Here is a 17917-nt window from a genome sequence, read left to right on the forward strand (position 1 = left end):
TCTACTTTCTTTCTTCCTGTTTTTCTTTCTATCGTATTCCTCTTATTAACTGTCAACAAGTATCACAAAGATTTATTTCAAATATAACTATATATCCTAGGAAGGACAATAAAGGAGATTGAAATTTCATAAAAAAAAGTGCACCCTGTGATATCAGTCTAACGTTGATAACGAGATAATAATAAAATCGATAGTATATCGTAACGAGTTATAGAGGTTAAATTCGATTATAGTGAAGGAAGAAATATGGAAGGTGTCATTAATGAAAGAAAAAATTAAAAAGGAAAACTTTCGATGAATATCCTTATGCTTAAAATAAATGTTCTTCCGTTAACGAAGAGAGAAAGAGAGAGAGAGAGAGAGAGAGAGAGAGAGAGAGAGAGAGAGAGAGAGAAGAGAGAGAAGATGGAAAATGAAACTCCTTTCGAGATCAATCTCCTTTTAATAATAATTTTCGTCGTATACCGTGAATAAACACGAGAAGCGTAGTTATCGATAAAACTAGTTCCCTTTAAAGTGGAAACTCTCAATGAAGTTCCCGTGGCATTTAGAAGGTATCTTGGTGTTCGCATTAACAAGTAGGATACTCAAAGCCAAAAAGGGAAAGTTCCTTCTTAATCGATCTTTCTCAATAATCATTTCATTGTATTATGAAATACACACACACATATATATATATTAAGAAGTTTTATAAGATTATTTCATAAGATTATGAAGACAAAAAGAGCATTGAAATCATTTGTAAGGAATATTATCTTTGCTTTTTCATAAAACACAAAATTCATAGATTGTTTTATATCTCATTTTTAATTTTATTATATATCTATGTCCACATATATAAATCCTTAATATAATATATGTGTGTGTGTGTGTGTGTGTGTGTGTAAAGATTTTGAGCACGAATTTTTTGAAAATATATTTTAAAAATACGTTAAGAGGATAGCGCCGATGTTTTCAGCAAGAATTTCGTTTCCCATCGGACGCGGATCGATCCGTGTTTCGCTCGTTTTTCTTTTTCTTTTTTAGACTTTTCGTCATATATAAAAATGTACAGTTCGCGTACGACGCTTGGTGTAATACATAAATCGTATGATCCAAGTTAAAGTCGATATAATATAACAATGTTCATAGATAGTACATGTAACATTACGAATAAATTCGATCTATTTTCCATTGACGTTATTTTACGTTTTCATAGAATCGAAAAGAGAGAATGGGAAATAGATATAAATAAAAGTAATCATCGAATGATATTTAAATTTGGAAAACTATACGCTCGACGGCAATGTTGTTCGTCGGTTATAACGACGATGAAAGTAAATTTCATCGTCGGGGGACATATTGTCGTCAACGAAGCGTTCGTCTATATAGCATGGTAACCATTCTCGTATGCGAATTGCTTCGTTTCATATGGTATTTACAAATCGATCTACGAAACTATATTTGTTTCCTATTAATTCGTAGCGATGTGTGAAACAAAGTTATCGAATCGATCGAATATTCCTATATCGAAAGTTATGAAATATTTTAGTTAATAACTCGAAACAAAGTTCGTCATTGATCGTTGAAATAACAAGAAGAGAAAAAGAGAGAAAGAAAGAAAGAAAAAAAGAGCGAGAGAGAGAGAGAGAGTTAGAGGAAGAAAATGATCGATCGAGACAGAAGGACGACTGGAAGGAAGGGTGACTAGAGAAGGGCGAAGGGATGACGATCACAAATCGGGCTTGACCGCGTAAACGTATGCATGAGCTCCGTAAACTCGTTCCAGGTGCCCCTGGGCCCACGGCGCACGCTGCTTAATTCAAGAACCTATTTCGCCGGTGTGAAATGCGTGACTGCTCACGCCCAGAGCATTAAATCATGCCGCTCGTCGCGCATGCGTCGGCAATTAAAGGGGCGTAATGTCATCGACCTTGAGAACCCGACGAGCTAACGTCGTCGTACGTGTCGTTCGATCGGACAATCTTGACTATTAAACGGGACACGTATTTGATAAGAAAAATCATTATTTGGTCTATTGCAAATTATTATCTTTTCATTTTTCTCTTTTTTTTTTTCTTTTTTTTTCTTTTCTTTCTTGTTGCTCTCCGGGACTTTACGAACAGGAAATAGTATCAAAGCCTTTACTTAATAGTTCGGCTTTAATCCCTTTGTTATCTTTTTAAATAAAAGTGTTTTTATTTATTTATTTATCGATTTTTTTTTGAGTATTACATAAACTACTAAAAACAAAGATAAGATTGGATAAGAAAAAAGTCATAGTCCGATTCGTTTGACATCACATTTTCTTTCTTCTTCTCGATCTTACGAATAAATATTGTCAAAGTTGTTCTTGACTTTATTTCTCCTTTTATTTCTTTCTTTATTTATTTATTTTGTAACTATAACAATACATAAGTAAAGATTTTGTTAGAAATATTACATAACGAGAACGCGAAAAAATGTATCCTTTGATTTAATTAAATGATCGCTTGGTTTGTCACACGAACGTAGCAGCATCTCTTTATTATGTCCGCTTCTAATATTTCGATTCTCGATAATAATTCCTACAATACTATAAATATGTACGGTATGCTGTTCTATGGGAAGATATTTCAATAGGAAGTACTTGAGAGCAACAAAGGAAGATATTTACCGCGTAATTCGCTTCGATGAGCGTACAAAGACACCGTCGTTCGATAGCGCTAATATCTTCCCTTTGACATTTCTCTGTCTCTCTGTCTGTCTCTCTCTCTCTCTCTCTCTCTCTCTCTCTCTCTCTCTCTATCTCTCTCGTATATAGAAGTCGTACATAACGAGAGTTCTCGAACGACAACGAAGGAAGAGTATGACGATTGAAGCGGAACACGTTTCGTTCATGAATCCGCGTGATCTTCCAAGTTACACGGAACAACTCACAAGAGGATGAAGGAGAAATAGAAGTAGAAGTAGAAGTAGAAGTAGAAGTAGGAGGAGATGGAAGAGAGGGATGATGTAATCCCAAGAACGCGTCGATTCGTAACGACAGAGGAGGAAGGTTGAATGAGCTCGCGTGGAAGATGAAGGAGAACGCGAAAGGAAATAGTTCGTACTGCTAATCCGAACGGGCATCGTCATTTACGTAAGATTTCTTTTTCTTTTCTGTCTGTCTGTCTGTCTCTCTCTCTTTCTCTCTTTCTCTGTCGTTCCTAGGTCTACGGAAGGAGGTCGAGAAGTTTCGTCCTGAAAACATTAAAACTCGAGCGGTATGAAGGAGAAGAAGGAGAAGGAGGAGAAAAGAGGAGTACCTAGTGGAAGTTGGAACGTTGAAATATTAAGAGTCACGGAAGTGGAAGCGAAGGACCACTTTTCCAACGATATGAGAAAACCAGAACGAATGAGATAGATAGAGACAGGGAAAAAGAGAGAGAGAGAGAGAGAGAGAGAGAAGTTGAAAAAGAGGAGGCTGCTTTGCGTAGAGACGCAATCCGAGACGATGATGTTTCGAAGATTCCAAGTTTCATCACGAAGAGAGAAAGAAAGAAAGAAAGAAAGAAAGAAAGAAATAAGAAGAAGAAGAAGAAGAAAAAGAAGACCATGAAGGATACGAGAAAGAGGACGCGCTTCATCAAAAAATTTCACGGACAGGGAAACTTAAAATTGCCGTTGTCCTTGGCTCGTCTCTTTTTTCTCTCCTTTCAACCTCCTTTCAACGCCGCAAGCCTTTCTCTTCTAGTTCACCTTTTCTTTTTTCACTTCCTCTTACTTCACCCCTTCTTACTCTTCCTCCTCTTCCTTCTCTGCAGCTCTATTCTTTTTATTTCAGTGGACCTCTTTGTGCTAGAGCGTGCCGTGGACAAAAGGAGAACGTAATTCCTCCAGCTTGCGTTACGTTGTCCTTTGTAACCTTCCTCAACGAACGTTTAGAAAAAGTGTGAGAAGGAAGGAAGGAAGGAAGGAAGGAAGGAAGAAAGAAAAGAAAGATAGAAAGATAGAAAGAAAGAAGGAACGACGATAACTTTCTTCGCGGTTTTTCGCTTTACATCATCGTTTCCATTCTTCTTTTTCTCTTTTTTTTTTTTTGAGATGATACCAGGATTTTGAAAATCTTGGCGATATTTTTACAATATAAACTCGTTTTCTTCGGTATAACCTACTTAAGCAGAAGCATAGACATATATATGTATGTATATGCATATATATTGATATTGAACGTCCTTTATTTCGCCTTGTAAAGTTCCCCCAAATCCCCGGAGCAACTCTAGACCGAAATAAGAAGAGAAAAAAAAGAGACAAAGCTCATCTCGTTCAAGAGGAGAACGGATCGAGCGCAAATCATCCTCTTAGCCCGAAAGAAAGAAAGCACGTCTGAGAGATGATTTCTTTTCTACCCTCTCTACTTCCACTTTAATACCCCCATTCGAACACATTTCCCTATTACAACAACCCTTCGTCTCTGTCTTCTTGATAAACGTACTACAATACTTTCATCTCAATTTATCGATTCTTTCTTTCTATTTTCTCTTTTCTTTTTAATAATTAAATATAGAACGGTTGAGAAAAGAAAAAAGAAATGGAAAATAATAAATAATAATTCAGACTAATTCGGATTTCGCGTTTTCAATTTACATATTTACACGTACATACATACATACATATACATATATATACGTACATGGATTTTCGTAGAGACTAAACTCGCACCTCGATACGATCGTTTTAAGGGCGACGTCTAGTCGTTAATAAGTCTCGTGAATATTTGAGAGCGGTCGACTCGTTAAGTCGACCACGTCTCGTATTCACCGAAATGAATGTCCCGCACGCGTAAGAGCGTCGCTCGCGTTCGGAAATAAACGTCCGGGAGGGGGTTGAAGCGTGTACGAGGAAGTCGCGTCGAGTTTATTGGGGCTGCTAAGGGCGACACGCAATGAACGCGACGGAACGAAAGAGAAAATATGCTTCTATAAAAGTTTTAACTAATTTATTTCCATTCTCTCTTCTCCCCCTCCTCTCTCTCTCTCTCTCTCTCTCTTAATATCTATTCACTCGTCTTTTTTTAATCTTCATTCGTTCATCGATCGCTAATTTTAAAAATTATTTCTATAATAAAATTTCTCTTCTTTTTTTTACATGTAATACGATTCATCTACTTATTTATGTATTATGTACTATTATCTATTATACAAACACGCACACGTATATGTATATATTTATAAGTTTAGTAGGCATTGATAAGTTGATAAGTTTTTTTATTGTATTCTTTTTTATCTCATTCTATTCTAGTAAATCTCTCTTTATTCCACTAGCAATTTCCTTTTGATCGACCTCAAAGAATCATCTCGAATATTTCTTTTTATCTTATATTTATTCTTATTCCATTCCTTTTTTCTCCCTTCCTTTTTGTACGCTTTGTGCGTTCCCTCCTAACGGAATTCACTAAATCATTCACGTCGATGAGTTTTTCTTTCCGGTCCACGCCTCGACGCTTCTTCCGTTTTATGTGGAAAATAATTCATAAGGCAGTTCTTGGAAATGCCTTCTTTCAAACACTGACTTACCACTTATATGCTGAACACTTCTATTATGTCGGTAATTATTGGTTTTATATGTATAGAAGAAATTCATCCATGGAGAATACTCGACATCGATATGATATAATATTTACTATTCAAGTAGGATTCATAATTAATAGATCATTTTAAGGGAATAAAAAAAGGGAATGGAAAAAAGAAAAAAGAAGGATTTCCTTTGAAGGAAAAAAAAATGACGAATATTTCGGCGAGAGATGTAATATAGGTATCTTTTAGAGTCCATACTGGTAGAGGTAAAAGACGTTTTGCCTTCGGCGAAACTCGAGTTAAACTCGCGTCTCGCTGTCTCGACGATGAGAGACAAGCGCGTCACTTATTTCGTTTCTTCCTCAACGTTTCATCCTCTCTTTTTGAGGTAACTCAAGTGACTTGGCTCTCGCGTTTCTATGCGTCTTCGTTTCTCGTCCGTTGTCTCTCGAGCGGTTACCAGGATGACTTTCTTCTTTCTTTTTCTAAGCTTTTTAAAAGAGATAGAGAAAAAGAGAGAAAGAGAATTTCGTACGTAGTAGGCGAGAAGAGAAAATCGAGAGTAGGTTCTTTAGAAAAACGTGTCGTACGTATACTGGAAAAAGCTCGTCTCGTACTCGTCTGTAGATCGTTTGTACGGTAGATGACAAGCAGCTAGTTGAGAGAAGGTTGAAAAGAGAGGAGAGTACCCGTAGGGACACACGAACGTTACCTTTTCCTTCCTCGTTTGCGCCCTTTTCCACGCGTCACACGCAATGCTACAAAATAACCCTCGAGTCTCTCTCTCTTTCTCTCTCTCTTTCCCTCTTCCTATCTTTCTCTCTTTTCTCTATCTCCACGGAGTTTTGCACCCTCTCTTAACGCGATTACGGCCGTTCGTGAATACGGCTATGAGCTGTGCAACTTCGTCTCTTCGTGTCTGAGCGTTAATTCGTTTAACAGTTCCCGTCCACGATAATTTTCGTTTGAACGAAATAGAGACGAATATTTTGCTTGTGCGAAAAATATTCAAACTTTGAGGATGAGAGAGAGGGAAAAGAGAAGAAAAAAAGGAAAAGGAAAGAAATTCGCGAGCAATTGATATTATTGACAAATGATGTACGAAGAAATTTTTAAACACCCTGTATATTGTAAACACGTGCCAGAGTCAACTCGATTAGCTCTAGGCGATAATCCAATCGATATGGATTACGAATAGACAGCAGCTATTGCTGCACCCTTTCCTCTCCCTTAATTGCCATCTCTTCGATCGTTCATAAAAGAGAAGTTTCAACGAAAGAAATTGAGAAGAATGAAAAAGAGAAAGAGGAAGGGGAAAAGGAAAGTGGATCGTTCGAATTTTCCTCGATCCTCTTTCGTCCCTTTGATTGAATCCCTACGATTTTTATATTATACGTATTAAAAAAGATATTATATTAAAAAAAGGATGCTCCGATGAAACAAACGTTTACGTAGTACATTAAAATTCCTTCGAGAGGATGTCGTTGCTGGAAGTAATATAGTAGATAAACAAACAAAGGATTTCTAGATTCTTTATGAGGAAAAAAGAAGGGAAAAAAGAAAAATAATAAAGAGAATATTGCAAACTAAAATATTAAACGAGATAAAAATTGATGAAACATCAACGAATTGCACGTTCACGTGCAATGTGTAACGCGATATTATATCGATAAGTTTCGTCGACCGATGAAGAATATTATTGATCTAAATTGTAATCCGATTCGCAGGACGCAAGAGGGTACCTCAACGCCCAGGGAAATCGAGTTATCGAGGTCAATGCAAGTATAATTATCCCGATCTGACGTTAATTCGTTGCAACCCCATTACCTTATTGAGACACAGTTTACAGAAATACATAAACATATATATAGTGTATCACGGATCAAGTGTTAACGAGGATAATTTGCGATAGATAACGTTTTTAAATTTGACCATAAAATGTTGAATATTGATGGATTCCTTTTTTCAGTCGGTACTCTTTTCCGATCTACTATACCCGTATTCTTTCCATCTACCCTTCTCGTCGTGAACGATGCGGTAACTGGGCCGACGGTAACGAAATATCTTCCTCTCGAGGGTGAAATAAAAGCAAGACAATTTCTTCTTGCCGGGGTACAATCGAGCCAAGGAGAAGAAAAGATGATACTAACTTTAGTGTGAGTGAGTTTGTATGTGTGTTTTCACGGCAGTCGTATAGAATCATGATCTACTAGAGACAGAGAGAAAGACAGAGAGAGAGAAAGAGAGAGAGAGAGAGAGAGGTGGTGGAAGGGAAAGAAGAAGAGCAAGTATGTGTGTATTCGTGTGTGTTTATATGTGCTTGAGAGGAGGTTACGAAAGATAGGAAGAAGCAACGTTTGGAAATCGATACTTCCGCCATCGTTCGAAAACCGATGCTGCAAGGCAACTTCCTTCCTCTTTTCTTCATCTTCTTTTTTTTCTTCTTTTTCTTCTTCCTCCTACTCCTCTAACTAAAGATTTCTAAGAATAGTGGACTTATAATTAGATGCTTCGAAGGGTTATTACCAGCATGATCTTTTCGTAGAAACACTATAGTGTTGCGTGCCACAATTCAAAAGAGTTCCTTTCAACGAGTTTCTACCTTCTTGAGTTCCTTGTTTCCGAGCAAAATGTCGAGGATGAAAGCCCCATTTCTTTGTAAAACGAAGATCGAGATACGGCTGAACGTTCTTTGGTAATCCATCCTTTCGATGTTTTTAAAAGAACAGGACAATATTTATATATAATTTATTCGAGTTGCTCGATGAGAAAACAAGCGTGCTAAGAACACTCCTATCAAGAAAGATTTACGTATGGCGCTAATTAATGCACGCGATAATGCCCTTACACCTTTGCCAACGTTGTTAACGTCGACGTATATATGTATACGTACACCTATGTCTCTATATTTCTTAGGTGATTTAATGACAATGGAAGAAAATAAAATAGTCATTATCGTGTTCGTTAAATTTATTACTTACGTTAGTCAGGTTACAAAATCAATTCATTCTCGATCGAACGGAAATGTAAGAGACTTTTCATTGTTTAAACGTTTTATTATTAGATCGTTTCATACATTGTAATGTATTATCTGAATTAATCTATTTATTTTATCAAATTTTCTACTCGTTATTTTTGCTATAACTTGGACCGAATATTGTAACCGAATGATAATTTATTTTTCAAAACGCTTCTTTTCAATCCGTTTATAAATTATTTCGAATAGTGCAAATTTTACTCCATCGTAATTCGAGACAAGAGGAATTGGGACTGGCCTCGCAGACGGTGCTTTACCTTTTTTCGCGTGAAAAGCACGATCTTAATTTAGATCCTCCTCGAATCTCTGTGTATGTAAGTATGTAGGTAGTACATGGTTCTAGACAGTGACGTCGACTCTTCCTAAAATCTCTCTTTCCCTTTTATTTCTCTTATATACACCCACGTATAAATACACAGAGCTGATTCGTCGATCTAACAAAATTTTATTTACTTATCCTTGTAAACTTATTTAAACATACTTAATTGAAATTTTACGTCTGAAGAAATTTCACGTTGGTGGTATTTTCGTGAAACTATTGTAATCGAGACAAATTTAATATAAGTTTCCTTTTTTCTTGTAATTACAAGAAAGAGAGAAAGAGAAAGAGAGAGAGAGAGAGAGAGAGAGAAAGAGGGAAAGAGAGAAAAAGAGAGAGAGGATTTATAGAGAAACGGAAATGACATTAAGGAGACTGGACTTTGAATAGTCGACGCCAATGCACCAAATTCCCGACGCGATGTCTGGCCAAAAATAAGCGCAGCACTCGCTCTCTAATACGCGAGAGCGAGGTTGTGCCAAGGTTGTTGATCCTTTCAAAGAAAGGAGCCGATGTCTTCTTGGTGCGAACTGAGCGTAACTTTCGAAAAGGGTCAAGAATGAGAATACTAAGAGGGTAACGAGTTTTATCTTTCTATTTTACTCTTCTCTCTGTGTACGTCTACATTTTTAGGTATTTAAATTTATAGAGAAGAAAAAAAAAAGAAAAGGAAAAGAAAAGAAAAGAAGCAAAAATGGTGCATTTATTCGTTTAACAAGTTTTAGAGAGAATACATATTTGTATACGTGTAAATATATGTTTATGAATAACGAATAGAAAAGTATATAAATATATATAGAAAAGATGAAATAAAGTTGCCATTGAGGGAGGGTTTCGCGTGAAAGAAATTCTTTCGTTTAAAAACTACTATAACGTAGTAATATGAGTTAACGAGGAAGTTTTATTAAACAATAATAAGTGTCGATGATAAAAAGTGATAAAACGTAATATAAAAGGTAATTCATTACAAGGCAATAAAAGGGATATCACCGAATTCATTATAACAAGTTATATGTAATACGGATTTAAGCTGATGACGAATAACGTTGAGCTTTTGAGCTTACACCATACTCGATTAAATCGCACGCGACCGATAATTAAATTCCCTTAGTTTTCTCTCTCTCTCTCTCTCTCTCTCTCGTATACTTTTTTATATATTTTCTTTTTCCTCGAGATCCATCACGAACGCGCTTACGTTCTCATAAGGCTTCTACTATCAGCGTGGATGAGTCGACCCTTTTCGCGTTTTATCTTTGTCCATGAACGATGTATCTTTAATCGAGATTAGATTGGCCCGAATTGCTTCGTCGAGGTTCCCCACATATTCACTGAGGCGCTATCGACAAGCTCGGGGACAAAGTCCTGTAATCCATTTAGTCGCAGTTGAAGGGGACGAAGAGGAAGAGGTGGAGGGAGAGGAGAGGGAGTAGGAAAGAGAAAGAATGAATAAAACGTGTGTTAGCTTTCTAAACCACGAGTGAATATGTGGAAACGATATCCTTTCTCTCCCTCCCTCTCCCTCTCTCTCTCTCTCTCTCTCTCTCGCGCGCATTTTTATTCAAAAGATTTTTCTTTTTCTCTTTTTACACGAAATTTGGATTTGAAATGATTTCAAATCGTACGAGCCAATATAGTAGAGCATATATCTATAGTAGCATTGTTTAACTCGTAGAAAATCAAGCGGAACGATATTAATCGATCGAGTTAGCCTTAAAACTAAACGGAGAGAGGAGATAACTCGTTGAACAAACAGGAACGTTGAACGGAGAGAGAGAGAGAGAGAGAGAGGAAGGGAATAAGTCGTTGCGTTGAGATTTATATTATCGCAGGAAAATGTCTAAATCCGTTGAGCCTACATTGCCGCCCCCTGTCGATAACAGATTTATAGTGGCGCGGTGCTCTCGAAAATACGAACGCGCTTCGCATGCTGTGGTAGGAGGAAAATGGGGGAGTTGTATGACGTGGCTAGAGGAGAAGAGGGTTGGGATCTTCGGTAAACATCCGATAGATCTACTTGCTAACGGTATAACGGTGCACGATCCTTGAATATGCAACGATATCATTAGCTATCGCGTTATACGTTATTCCGTCGATACTAGCAAGTGGATTGGCACCGGTGATTATTAATATCCCTTCTCCTCCTTCCCCCCTCTCTCTCTCTTTCTCGTTTCCTCCTTCCTCTCTCTCTCTCTCTCTCTCTCTCTCTCTCTCTCTTTCTCTCTTTCTCTTTTCTCTCTTCTCTCACCGCTTTTACTCCTCTACCAAAATTTTCCTTTCCCAATTTGCATATCGACAGGGCATGAGTAGATACAAGCACAAGCCAAAGATAGTTGGTTTGGTAAACATCGAACAGAGAGAGAGAGAGAGAGAGAGAGAGAGAGAGAGAGAGAGAGAGAGAGAGAGAAAATAGAGAGAGAGAAAGGATGAGTAAATTGGCAAACGAGGACGACTAATCGACAGCGCAAAGTATTTTCCGTCAATGTTCAATCGAGTCCACTTCTCTTTTTCCAAATCGGGTTTCCCTCTAAATGAGATCCGATATAAGCTGCCGGCAAGACGGCAGCAAACATCGTGAAACGGGATTGGCTCGCTACGACGAAGAGCTACTTTTAAGGAGATAAATAAATGAACGAGTTGACCTCGGTCTGGCTCGAGTATATAGCTACGGGCTATTTCCCCACCGATGACTTTCGTCCATTTATTTTTTTTCTTCCTTTTTGTCTTTCTCCTTCTCTCTCTCTGTCTCTCCCCGTGTGTTTCTTTTTCTCTCTTTCTCTGTCTCTCTCTCTTTCTCTCACTCTCCCTTTCTCTCTTTTTCCCTTTCTGTCCACGATAATTCGCAATATTTCAATTTAAAAGATTGGACATGCATTTATTTCATACAATATGCACCGAATTGCATATCGTTTCACATATAAAATATAAAAGGAAAAAAAGATAACGTTGACTACATTTGGAAATATATTTCGAATTTCAGAAATGAAATTCGTTCGAAAGCTTCGCTATGGTCATAACTAATGAGTCGAATTTTTTCGCTCGATCTATTCCCCTAAGGTCACGATGATTCATGCAGGAGATTTTTTTTTTCTCTCTACTTCTTTTGCCTCTTTTTCTCTTCTCATTTCGGTAATAATTATTCGCACGTATATTTACCGATACAATTATGGAAGAAGGGAGCATCGAACGGTCCCTCGTGATAAAAAATGTATTACATAACTTTCCTGTATTTTTCGAGAGTTTCGTTATAATTATATTAAAAATTCTGCCATGATCCGTTGGCTTCAGAGAGGAAAAAAAAGTAGGAAAGGAGATTACCTGTAAACCGGATAGCATCATTCTCCTCTTTCCTTTATTTTTTATCTTTGTTTCTTTTTTTTAATTTGTACACCACTGTGATATTATGTTCCAGAAAAGGCATCGTTGCTCGTAAAACCATGTTTCCTGTGGCAGAAAATCTTTTAAGGAAACTCGAGGCGGGAGGGTTAAAATTAACGGAGAGAAAGTACTATTATAAATTAATGCTCGTCGGCCACCCTAAACTTACTAACGATGGATTTAGATACTCGGTATAACTTCTAATAACGATTCTTTTTCCTCTTATTTTTTCTTTCCTTTTTTTTTTTTTTTGGAAGATTCGGTAACTCCGAGTAATGAAAAACGATTCAAATTGTTCATTTTTATTCCTACTTAAGTATCTTTACGGTACTTCGTATCATGTAATTTATTTCCCGTCGAGATGAAAAGTTTCGGTTTTATATAGAAGGGATGTATTCAATTTTCTAGCGTGGATAAAATTTACACGCGGTAATACTCTCGTGTGATCGAACAGGTGAGCTTTAATCTTCGTAAAATTAGAACTTCGTTATTTTTCGTATAGTTGAAATTTCGAAAGCATCGTTGAAATAGATTTCCGATGACATTAAATCGAATGAACAAAGCAAATCGATTAGAAGTAACGTCATTATTGAAGAAGAAAAATAATGTAGAAGCTAAACAAATAGCTATACTTAATTATTTGGATCGTGTTATTCTTGTTTACTGTTTTATTATTTTTATTGTGCGACCCAATATTATCCTGTGGGAACGAAGGCGCTCGTTTTCGAATTCTCTGTCCGCAATGCAGTTCGCAGTGGTCGATACTTTTAGAATTGATTTGCACAGGGAAAAAGAGATAGATAAAAATAAAAGTCCTTTTTGAACGAACGTGTCTTTGATTTGAAGGAAAAATGTGACGGAAGCTTCGCAGCAGTAAATCAAATAACTTTTCTTTCTATATATGATAAAGTAGAAGAAAGTTAGGTACGTTCAAATTGGTTATGCATCTATCCAGGGAGCGACGTCTCTTTGTAATATTTTTTTTTTTTGTTTGAAGCGACGATAGACAAAAAAAGAAAAGAAAGAGAAAGGAAGAAAGGAAGGAAGAAAATTTTCGGTCGAAAGTTGCGACTCTAGAGGTCTTTGGAGATTTCTCCGAGCTTTCAACGACAACGAAAAGAAAGATATGTTCCGAGACACTTTTCTACGGTAATAAAAAAGTATAAGTACAAAAGCGAGTTGTTAATTAGAGGAAAGAACGAATTTTAACGAGGGGATTTGAGGAACGTCGGTCTATTAATATATTATAACTATTAAACATGTATAACTACTTAAATATAGTGAAATATATATGTATATATAAAGTGACAACGATCGTTGTAAAGAGAAAGGTATTCGTTTGGATACGCTTATTAATAAATAATTCCCATCACTTTTCCATAACGAACTCAATTATACAATTTACTTATACATATACAATTAATTTCGTAATTAATTTTGAAATCAATATGATAATACATTAATAACTTATTAACGAACGTACGAACGAACAAACATGAGTAAACGTTTTTAGCCTTTAGTTTTCGTTTGTATTCGATCGAAATATTGTCAACATTTCAAAATTTAATTACGTTATTTTATGTAATATACCTGTACTACGATACGACCAAGTTATACAACTTTGTTGGACGATAATGTATCTATCTACTAAATTTTCTTAATCGGAAATAGATGGAAAGAGACATGTACCATTGTAGTCTATTCGAAATCTTTGGAAGAAGACTGACAACCACCAGCATCAATAACGTCCTGATCTACTGTAAAGTATCCTGTCGATGGTGGAACGCGGAGAGACAGGAGAAGATATAGGAAGTGTCGTTGGCAAGGAGAATGTTCTCCGAGCCGGCGACGATTTATATCACGAATCGAGAGTGCGAGAAAGAGAGAAAGGGAGAGAGAAAGAGAGAAAGAGAGAAAGAGAGAAAGAGAGAGAGAGAGAGAGGAAGAGGAATAGAAAGGCACAGATGGTATCGCTCGTTACAAGCAAATATACTATTTCGTGCCGGATGACAGGCGTTAGATATTGTACCCTGAATAATACAGTCGAGCTCAACTGTTTCTTCGGAGGAAGTAGAGAACAGAAAGAGAGAGAGAAAGAGAGAGAGAGAGAAAAGCTCTGAATATTTTCGTAGACATAGGAATAATGGAATTTAAAGATCGACCAAGAACGACTAAGGCGAAGAAATAAATTCAAGGGTTGGCCGTTAAGCTGCGAAGCAAAAGCTTTATTCGGTATTTTGGAGTTGTCGTGTATTTTGTATTAATGAGAATTTTAAATTACGAGCTAGTGCACGGGTAAGAAAAAAAAGGAGAAATACAGATAAAAAGAAGAGAAAATAAATAGGAAGAAATAGAAGGATCTACAACTGCAACATCCATTAGGCTTGATAACTCGATACGTTTCAAAGACTCAACGGTGGATAATTCGAGCCAGGATAAATCGGTGTTTGGAAAGAAAGAATGATTTCTTTGATCGAACGAATTTTTCGGAATTATTTTCAGAAAAATCAAAATCGGAGACATTCGATCGAACACGATAGATCTACATTTTTAATCATTTCCTATTGACGTTTTAGAGAATGTTGTTGAAGATAAGAAAGAAAAAAAAGGAAGAAGAGGAAAAAGATATATGAAACATATTCTCACACGATCGGAATGAAGTATTCGACACGTCAGGTCGACCAAGTCGGTCGACGTGACTGATCAAGGCATGGAAAGTTCACTTTGCCTCGCGGCTGCCGATATCGACGTATTTCGTACGATACGTCTACGTTTTCGCGTCGTTCGACGCGGCATTCGAATGTCGACGTTTTCGAATGAGCGAACGATATAGATAAAGAGATAGAGATAGATAGATAGATAGATAGATAGATAGATAGATAAAGAAAGAGCGAGAGAGAAAATGAAGACATAGAGGAGAGAGACGAAATAGAGAGATAGAGGAGTTAAACCCAGCAGACAGGCGTATTTGTTTCTCTATCTATGAAACGAGCATATAATCATCCGGTTATACTAACGCTAGCATGTGGCGAACGATTCAAAGAGACTCGCCAATGCGTATTCGCAAGCAGTAGCATCAGCAGAAGGAGTAAGTAGTAGCAACGGCAGTAGTAGCTAGAGGAGCTGGTTGGCCGAGGATACAGGAGCAAACGTTCGCGTCCATGATCTCAGCGTTCCTAGCATCGTACTGGCTGAGTAAATGGAGTGGCATTAGCGCTAGCACCGCCACGTGGTGTATCTTACTCTGTGATAGAGAGACGAAGCGTGCTAGAGTAACGAATAAGAGAGAAAGAGAGAGAGAGAGAGAGAGAGAGAAATAGGGAGGAAGGAAGGAAGGGAGGGAAGTTGAATTCGTCGAGTGAGCATAGGAACGACTAGAGCGCTATAATACTCCCTAGAGAGGGTAAGTGGGATGGCGCGGAGGCAGCGTGGCTCGTCGGCTGGCTACGGAAAGGGGTGGGAGAGAGTTGAGGAGGGGTTACCGCTCGATACCACTGCGGCACGGCCAAAGTTGAAGCTATACCGTTACGACTACGCCACGACTACGCTACACTCTTCTCTTCTTCTTGTCTACTCTCTTTCTCTTTCTTTCTCTCTATCTCTTTACTTCTTCCTTTCTTTTCTCTCTCTTTTTCTCTCTATCTCTCTATCCCTTTATTTCTTTCTTTCTTTTTCTCTCTTTTTGTCTCTTTTTCTTTCTCTCTCTCTCTCTCTCTCTCTCTCTCTCTCTCTCTCTCTTTCTCTCTCTTTCTCTCTTATTCGTCACATACGTGTGACGCGTTATACCAAACGGCCTACAGACTTTGCCCAATATCTACCCCAAAATCTAGACTCATCCCATGACATCACGCGTCACCTCGTGCTCTCTTACAATTTCTTTTTCCTTCTATCTTTCTCTCTCTCTCTCTCTCTCTCTCTCTCTCGCTCTTATGTTTCTATGGGTAACTAGGGAGGCTGAAGGAGAACCACCTATCTTACATTCAGTTACTCCTACGCCAGGACTCTTCTACTCGTCTCTCATCCCACAGGATACCCCAAGGGGATTCAACCGACTGCGCTCTTTAAACAACGAGACACCTTTCCCTCGACTACATCTCAATTCTCGCCCGTAAGATGCTCGATCTTCCTTCGTCTTCCGTTCTGATTTCCTTCCTTCCTTCCTTCCTTCCTTCCTTCCTTCCTTCCTTCCTTCCTCTCTTTCTTTCTTCATTCCTTCTTTCCTTTCTCGTTCTTTCTTTCTTTCTCTGTATCTATCTAGTCAAACCAATCTCCAATTCGAAATCTCTGTCTCATTCTTGTCCGTCGTTTGCAGTAGATCGATTTTCCAAGTTCACCAAGAACTGTGAAATCTTTATCGACCAGCGATCTCTCTTTTCTTTCTCTGTCTTTCTTTCATGAGATAATACAATGTTTTCGAATTCGTTCCTTACTTTTCCAAGCAATACCGATCGATTCTTCCTCGGAAAGTTTCTTTTTTAAATTGCTCGCTTGAATCCTTTAAATTACGATTGGTACCTTCTTTTCGGGTTAGGTATTCGATTTGAGTCGAAAGGAGGTCGAAAAGATTCGATATCCGGTTCAGGCCTTTCAAGAACTCTCTTCTTTACCGCTTCATTCCTAAACACGTTTTCGTACGTTAGAATATACACACACATATGTACATATATATATTCTATGTAGAATATATATATATATATATATATATAAATATGTATAAATATATGTATATTATATAATATATATAAAAAGTATTATTAAAACGTAAACGAAATCTTCGCCGTCTTTCATCGATCGATAATTCAATTTTAAATAACGATAACTATGTCGATATCAATCGCCTTGTCATTAAAATTCTTAAAGAAAGTAATTAGATATAAATGAATATTTATATATTCGTATCGAGCAAGATTAATAGAATCGATTAATAAAGATTGATCGTTAACAAAGAAGCATCTTTAAAAAAGAGACACTTCTTGTACGTTTTATCAAAAGTATAGATTGTATCCAAGGGATTTCGAGGCGTCGCTTGTTTCGATTCGTAAATGAAGCATACACAGGAGGGTTCCGCATCGCGCTATGGACCGCATTCCAGTGGTAAACAGCCTGCAGCTTTTACCCCGTCTGTTTATCTCCGCTTTACCGTCGGGAATTTATCGTCTGGGTATCTCTTTTTAATGGCGATTCACTTGGGAAGAAAGATAAACCGATAGATATCGGATAGGCACCTAAGTCTTTCCTACTTTTCATCTTCATTGGTTAGGGCATACAAATATATATATATATATATATATGTGTGTGTGTGTGTGTGTATGTATGTACATAGACGTGCGTGTGTGTACGATAAAACGAAACGAAAAAGCGATACTTCTTTTTGACTTTTTGATGGTCTCTTCTATTTTTTTTTCTTTTCTCATAGAAATCTCTTTCTGCTCTAATATCCGCGTTTTAATCTCGCCACGATTATGAAGTCTCTCGTTTGATTAAATAAGAGGAAAAGCCTGGCTTTCGAAGTGAGTAAAATGCTCGGTAAATCTTGACGGGATTTCATAATGGACCCGTCAAAAGCAGCGAACGCGCAAATTTCCGTTGTCCGTTTCGGATAAAAAGAAAGAGAGAATGAAATATATATATGTATATATATTATATATATATATATGCATGTGTATGTAT

The 17917-nt window shown here is 37.3% G+C and overlaps 1 protein-coding gene across 4 annotated transcripts in view; it reads left to right on the plus strand.

The window, feature by feature from the left end:
- The window catches only part of LOC127064633 (irregular chiasm C-roughest protein-like), a 129471-nt gene that overhangs the window by 20840 nt on the left and 90714 nt on the right, over positions 1-17917 (plus strand). For 2 of the 4 annotated variants that reach the window (XM_050995966.1, XM_050995965.1), the window contains exon 2: positions 7244-7288. The exons of 1 other annotated variant lie outside the window; for it this stretch is intronic. In XM_050995966.1, the coding sequence (XP_050851923.1) occupies positions 7244-7288 (45 nt within the window). Of the gene's footprint in view, positions 1-7243; positions 7673-17917 lie in introns of all 4 variants that reach the window. One more of the 4 variants, XM_050995967.1, reaches the window with a different exon arrangement.

This window comes from Vespula vulgaris, chromosome 6 (genome assembly GCF_905475345.1).
Source record: "Vespula vulgaris chromosome 6, iyVesVulg1.1, whole genome shotgun sequence".
NCBI classification, from domain to species: Eukaryota; Metazoa; Arthropoda; class Insecta; order Hymenoptera; family Vespidae; genus Vespula; species Vespula vulgaris.